We start from the raw sequence: 7,390 nt of genomic DNA on the forward strand, positions 1-7,390 counted from the left end.
TGAGGGAAAGGGCTTTGAGGGGCCCTGGCAGCAGCCCCCAGTCCCTCCAAGGAGGTTACGTCTTCACAGCGATGTGTGGTGGGAGGGTGGGAGGCAGCAGGCCTAAGTTTTAAGGAGAGGGGTTCGAACTGGGCGTAAGGAGAAACTCCTCGCCGGGCCAGCCAAGCGTCAGAGTGGGTTGTCCATAGCGGTTGTGTCGTCTCCTCCTTTGGAGGATTTGAAGACCCGAGTGGGTAAAGCCCTCAGCAGCCTGGGCTGGTCCCAGAGCTGACCCTGCCTAGAGCAGGAGGTTGGTCCAGAGGCCTCCTGCGGTCCCTTCCAGCCCAAATTCTCCTACGGTCCTATGAAATGCGCTCGAGATCCTTCCATGAATCTCCAATAACTTCTAGAGCCCACGTGAGCTTCAACATCTACAGCTTCTCTCCGGGCAGGGAGTGCCACGGCTGAATTACATCTCGCGTGGGGAACTACCTGCTTTGGTTGGTTTGTTGCTGTTGGCCAGAGCCTGGCTGGTGCCGCCAGCTCCCGCTTCTCCTTGCTGCTGACAATCCTGGTCAACCAGTAGATTCTGGTGGACCTCTTTGTGAGTAACGTGAACCTAGCAGTGAGCTGAGGGGACAGGCTGCCCGGATGAGAAAACAGGGCTGCAGAGGAGGAGAGAACAGGCAGCAAGGAAAAACAGGCCACCAAGAATTAAAAAAAACACCAAATGACAGGAAAAAGTGAAGAGAGATGCTGGCAATGGCCAGGTGACCTGCTCTTGTGATTTGCGGGCTGGTAAAAACCTTTCTTTGAAAACCTCCCGGTCTGGGGGCTGACCTGAAGATTTTTGGCATCACGCTCACGGCCGGTGTGCGCCTGGGGACTGAAGGGTCAGGAGGGTTTGCAGGGAGGGAAGGGGGCACGTGGAAGGAGCCGCGGGTCGGCTGTTGCCGCTGCGCGGGTGGGATTATAAAGCAACCAGAGCCTGCTCCGGCGCCTGAGGTCAGCACGCGCAGCCTGGCAGGCAGCTTGTACGAGGGTGTGTGCGTGTGTGCACGTGTTGTGAGACCATCCTGCCTCCCCCAACTTGCTGGGCGGATTTGGCGGCATCCTGCCTATACAAAGCAAGATCCCGGGATGGAACAGGTTGCAAACACAGGTTTAGACCATCTGCTCCCGTTGCTACCTCTCTCCTGCCTTCAGGGCTTTTTAGAGAGCTGAATTCAGTTTCCTTCCTACAGGATGTAGGGAGTGTCCTGCAATGTCTGGACCTGTCTATACCCGTGATTTTACCTCCCCGGGGGGTCTCCCAAGCATCCTGTGCCAACCAGCAATCTATCAGTGGGTTTGGAGAGTGGCTGTGATCAGGATAGCTGTGCGAACGGCTACAAAGCATCTATCCAGACATGCGTCTCCTGCCATCACCTTTTTCAAACTACTGCAGCAGCTGCTGTGCAGCAAGGGACGTTTCAGACGCGACCATGCAGTCAGGGGTTGTTTGTGTGTCTAGCCGTCTCCTGCTTTGGGCTGGCTGGGGTATGAAAGCAATTCCTTCCCCTGAATTATTTGGCGGTGCACCCACTACACAGCATCCACCTGGAGGATGTCTTTGCATGTTGTTGGGGATGGCACGGAGCACAGGACAGGCAGGATGCCCGTGCTAGACGCACGGAAAGGCGATCAGTCCGAGAGCATGCCAGCAGGGACAAGGTGACTGATTTCGAGCCAATTCCAATAGCCCCCTCCCTCCCCTTAATCCACACACCCTTAAACACAACCCTACGCACCATGTCACTGCCGCCTCGTCTCCTCAGCCCTTCCTGACGTGAGCTGAGCTGTGCTCTCCGTTCGTTATCAGCTTCATCCACTTATTACAGCAACTTTTTCTCTTGCGCTTAGCTATTCTCATTAGCTGCTTTCCCTTTGCCGCAAGGTCTCCACGCTCTTCGGTAACCGTCCTTTAACCTATTATAACCCTAACGTCGCTGCTGAGACTTTGCTTTCTGAATGCTCTTACTTCCCTGGCACCAGCTCGCCTTCACTCATCTTCCATCTCGCCACACAAGCTGGACGTTTCCAAAACTCCTCAGTTTTAATCCAACCGTGCTCCTACCTGCTACTCCCATCAACCTCAGTTACATGTATTCCTTTTTCCAAGTTTTTGTTTCTTTAGCTCAGAAGAGCAATAATTAGGAAAACTTCATTTTGGCTACAAAGCCAAACTACAGTACCAAACTCTGCCATTGCCCCCGGCAAGGAACACCGGGTAAATGCAGGTGGAGTTTTGGGCAGAAACGGATGGTAAAGCTTGGGTAAGAGGGCGGCTGGCATGTTTGGGTTTGTTCCCCACATCTGAGCAGGGCTGTAGCCTAGGGCTCACATTGTGATCTTGCTTGTACTGGTGGAATTCAGATGCAGCAATGCTGATTCATTGGCCTCTGGGGTTTAAAAGGTACTTTCAGTTCTTTAGTCAAAGGCTGTGGCTAATGAGAGTTGTGCAGGATCTGGAAATGCCGAGCAGTGCAGGGAAATGCGCATCTACAAGGAAGGGTGAAGGGATAACAACCTTCCTCTGTACTTGTTTAGCAATTTCTGCATATCTGGAAGCATGCTATAAAGGTGGGTTAATAACCATCGGCCTCTGCAGATCAGCAGCCCGGGGCGCAGACGGCGATACGGCTTGCCTGAGGCCAGCCAGCAGCTCAGTGGCAGAGGCAGGTGATGGAGACTCTGTCTATCTGTGTCTTTTCTCTCCATTTTCAGATTCTGACCCATTTTGCGACCTCGGGAATGATTGTAAAGTATGTTGTAAGTTCATACGTTTTTATTCTAACAACATAATCAGTAGGAGTTACATCAAGGCGTTACGTAGGTCTGCCGTTACTTCAAGGATAGTCTACTTGGCTTGGTACGTTCCTGGACATTACTGTTAGTTATTTTACAGCATCATAAATACAAAAACTTTGTAAATCAGAGAAGGCCTAAGCCTTAAAATGTATAGTGAGCACTTAAGATGCACGATGTGCTGCAGCGAAGGCACGCTGTCTGCAGTCATGCCTGAGCACTCGGCTCCAAGACCAGTCAGACCTTGGGAACTTTACGTTTCTGGCGAGCATGCTTACTGATGAGAAAAGAAAAACCGTTGCTGCAGGGTTACATCATTTCCTTGCGTAGCCATTTGCTGTTTGTAACACGGGCCTAGCGCTGAACTGCTGTCACAAGAAGCTACACGCTGCCTAACGGAGACAAAAAAAAAGCTGGAGCAACAGTTTGGACTTACAAAGCCAAGGAAACACCGGTGAAACAAGCAGTTAACTTGGTTTCCTGAGGGAAAAGGCTTGTGAGGAGAGATTTGCAATACCAGGGAACAATGCCGATGAATGTTTTGGATGGGATTTACCCCACCTCACTTTAAATGCTCAAAAGTTAGCTTTCTTAGTCAAAATTAGTCAGTCTGGTCTCTTGCATAATCAACAGATCCTAAGATATATGAGATAATCGCCATCTGCAAGTTCCTATTTCAGCTGATCGCTTGAGAGGTGACCAGCTTAGACTTAACTACCTCTTAGGCCATCGTGTTGGTTGAGATGAACTCCCCCTTCCAAGCATCCAGGGCAACCAGAAAAATGAAGGAACAACGTCTGGGAGAGGGAGATGCACTGAGTTACCTAATCATTGGTTCGGAGCTGGAATTCACATGGCACTCGACCAAGTACCCCAACGGGCAGAGTCTCCCGCTGGATGCTCTCCCTTCAGGTAAGTTCCATGGTGCGTCGTGCCCGGTGCCTGGTCTTGACAACGGTCAATGTCTCTCGCGCCAAAAAACTTGAAACCCTCAAGTGACACAGTGCAGAATAATCTGCTCACAGAGCAGAAGTCTTCTCCTAATCCTTGTCGATCAGTAGTTGGCATTTTCTCTGAAACGTGATTTCTCGTCTGTAAATGTTGAGAATTCATGGGCGTGCTGTGATTCTTCCTAACATGTGGAGAGGTTCAGTTTTATCCCAGCTCTCTCTGGGATGTGATAAGGCAATGAGTTCCAGTTGCTGTGCATTCAGTCCCCTTATCCTTAAAAACTGCTATTCGTTACATTTACTGGATATTTCCTTAATTGCGGAAAAGGCAACAAGGAGCACATGATTTACATTCTCTGAAATAATTAGACTAGTGCCGGCTCCCCACGCAGAGCCATGTGCAATGCTGTAATCCAGAGTGTAGGATTTGATTTCCTTCTTGCTAACAGGATTGAAAAGATGGAGTTGCCTTGTTTAACATGAGAAGGAAATTCTGTCTTCAGTACAGCCCTAACTAGGTTTTTCTTGCAGCGTTTTCCCCGAGCCTCCTTTCTCCCACATATTAAAGGCTTCTCCCTTGAACGCTGTGGTGCTTTCTTCACAGCCTAGCTGGTTTGGCAGGGGCTGTAGGTTACAGCTGAGGGATCGCATTAACATTGGTGGTAAACCACTCACTTTGTAGGGAGGGTACAGTTTCCATCACTCAGGTGGCTGGTAAGTCCTCCCTTGTCTTCCACAATCCCCTCGGTGCCCACAGAGACAGACAACTTCTGTAATTCACTGGCAAAGCAGTGAAGAGCAGCTCAGGCCATGGGATATGCCCCAAGATGTCCGAGTGACGCACAGGCAAACTCACATGAGGTCCAGCAGCTCTAGCAAGGATCTGCGCAAGTGTCTCCATGGTCAAAAGCCTAGGAGAACTCTGCAGAGACGACGTACCCAGAAGAAAAAGAGAATGTAGCACCAGCTCGAGAGCAGCAGCGACAGGAAACCAGGCTGAGAAGCACAACAGGAAAACAGACTTAAGGCTGTGCTCCAGTTTGGGAACGGGAGATCCCACCTGGAGATCCCAAAGGCCGGCAGGAGTCATTGCATGGAGTACGGTACTTCCAAAAAAAAGTATAAAGCCATTGCTCCACCACCTTTCTATCTAAACTGGCTGCAAGGCAGTTAAGATTTCTTTTGGACAGCCTAAGTGAGAACAGACGCAGGACCTCCATGCCCATTTCTTTGCATTGTGTGGTGAGGTTGATGAAGAAAGTCTTTTCTAGCAACAGTTGAAAAAAAAATTAAGCTGGGTCCTTATGAAGGACTCAAAAGCAGGTGTTCTTCACCGAGCACAGCCTGTGACTCGGGTAATATTGCTGTTCTTTCCCCAGTGCCAGGCAGATAAATTTCTGTTCTGCTGGGATGAAAGATACTCTGGATCCTCCCTTAGTCTGTGTCAGATCCTTGGTTAGATGGAGGAATGTGCCAGGGCTGAGCCTCAAACAGTGGAGATGCTAGATGAAAGAGAAATAATGTAAGAATCAGACAGATTAATTTAGTCAGAGAATTCAGATTCTAAACATATTTAGGTACTCGGCCAATCCTTGGGGTTTTGGTGGCACTTAATACCTCAAGCGCCTTTACAAATCTGGATTGAATGGAAAGATGGTTTCCATTCATCATCTCATTATAGAGAACATAATCATCAATCAAAACATCTTTACTTTTCCTGCCCACCTTTCTGACAATCTGCAAACGTGCCCTGGTAAAGCCCAGCTGGAGCACTGTCTAAAGTTGGTAAGTTTACCTTGGGAAAAGCCTGGCAGAGATCACAAAGGTCCAGGAGAGGTCACTGAAGGAATTAAGATAGGATTTGTCTCTCTCTGATCTAAAAAAAATACAGTTTTGCCTTGCAAATTGCCCCTAATCCAAATGCAATCCCTTCGGGATAATTTACCTTGGTAGTTTTTATACTACAGCAATGGTGTTTGTAGGTAGCTCGCTTCCCCACTCTCCCTAGCACTTTCTTCGTGCACAGATTTAAAATTTCTTATCATGTAGAAGACAGTGACTGCAGCAGAGCTCAGACAGGACACTGCACGTCCCTGCATGCGCCATTATCCTCCACCCATGTGGAACCATCAATAATCACCGGGTGGGCACTTCCCTGCAGGAGCTCCCCTTGCTCCATCCCGCACATCCTCTTTGCGAACACTAAACCGCACCTCAACAGCAGTTGCAGATTGGTTCACAGAAGTTCAGAGACTTAAGAAACACCTTCTTCCCATTCCCAGTGCCTCCCGGAGGGACGGCAGCAGTCGGAGCCGAGTGCCACGTTCCCGGGAGGCCACAACACTGCTGCCAGACCAGCGGAATTCCCTCGATTGACTGGAACAACCAATAACGCAGCCAAGGCCCGGAGCCTACCCTTAACTCTTCATGACTTGGCCCCGGTCCAGCGAACAACCTTCCTAAGGCTCTGTCCAGGCACTGTGACTTCAGCACGAGGGTCCTATTTTATAGAAACCTTGTATTGCGTTAGCAATGTGCGGCACTGCAACCTTCTAGCCTAATCTTGACGCTTTCCTCTCTTGGCTTTTATGACCGGGATGCATTTATGTACCGCTTCCTACGTGAAGCAGTCTTCGTGTGTTTTCCATCTTACTCGTTCCAGTGCTTTCCCCTATGTATCATCCTTCATCTGCGTTTGGATTCTTTCTTTCATCTCCCACAGAAGGATTTGTGATCGCTTGTTTGCACTGTGGGTCCTCCTCACGCGGGTTAGCCTATGCACTTGCTAAAAACGCTAGACGGTAGGGAGATCCAAAGGGATGCTGGAGGTCTCCACGTGCTCCATTATCTCCTTTCTAGATGGGATCATCAATAATTACTGGGTAGTCGCTGCCCTGTAGGAGCTCCCCTCACCCTACCCCTGTGTTCTCTTTGAAAATCCTAACAGTATCACGTCAGAAGCCTCTTTTCCTTTGTTCATTCCAGGTTCTTTATCCCCTACCTTTCTTGTGCTATTAAAAATCATCAGGGGTCACAAATTGCAATCCTTATGTGGACAGCCCGCTTGTGACCTAATAGGACTTTCACCAAAGTCTGCCCAAACGTTGTGTGCTTCTGAAAGATAGCCCATACTTTCCCAGCCAGCTGCAGACACTGAAGACCTTCAGGAGGTGCTGGGTATATCAAGAGGTGAGGTCTTCATGAATAGCTGCCCAAGCCAACCCTAGACTGAAATGGCACAAAATTGTTTTTGATCGTGTCAGTCTGCCTCCTTATTTTTGGAAGGCATTCACAGATCAGCTGCTTTCTCAGCTGTTGTCTCCCTGGAGTTGATGGCTTTCTCCTGTAATTTGCTGAATGCTCTGATTCCAACCCAACCATACCAGCTCCTCCTGGCATCTATCCAGGACCTGGCAGAGTCCATGGACTTTGGACTGAGCCCCCTGTCACTACTGATCCAAGCTCTCTTGCTCTGCCATTGAGTATTAGTGAGTTAAACCCATGTGAAGCTGTCCTGGTTTCGGCAGGGACAGAGTTAATTTCCTTTCTAGTAGCTGGCACAGTGCTGTGTTTTGGATTTAGGATGGGAACAAAGTTGATAACGCACCGATGTT

At 49.3% G+C, this 7,390-nt stretch overlaps 1 protein-coding gene across 1 annotated transcript in view; it reads right to left on the reverse strand.

The window, feature by feature from the left end:
- Window positions 1–5,210: 5,210 nt before the first annotated feature.
- The window catches only part of FBXO16 (F-box protein 16), a 33,619-nt gene continuing 31,439 nt past the window's right edge, over window positions 5,211–7,390 (reverse strand). The window contains exon 8 of the mRNA XM_009283435.1: window positions 5,211–5,278. Within this exon, the coding sequence (XP_009281710.1) occupies window positions 5,211–5,278 (68 nt within the window). The remainder of the gene's footprint in view (window positions 5,279–7,390) is intronic.

This window comes from Aptenodytes forsteri, unplaced genomic scaffold (assembly GCF_000699145.1).
Source record: "Aptenodytes forsteri isolate BGI_AS27 unplaced genomic scaffold, ASM69914v1 Scaffold534, whole genome shotgun sequence".
NCBI classification, from domain to species: domain Eukaryota; kingdom Metazoa; phylum Chordata; class Aves; order Sphenisciformes; family Spheniscidae; genus Aptenodytes; species Aptenodytes forsteri.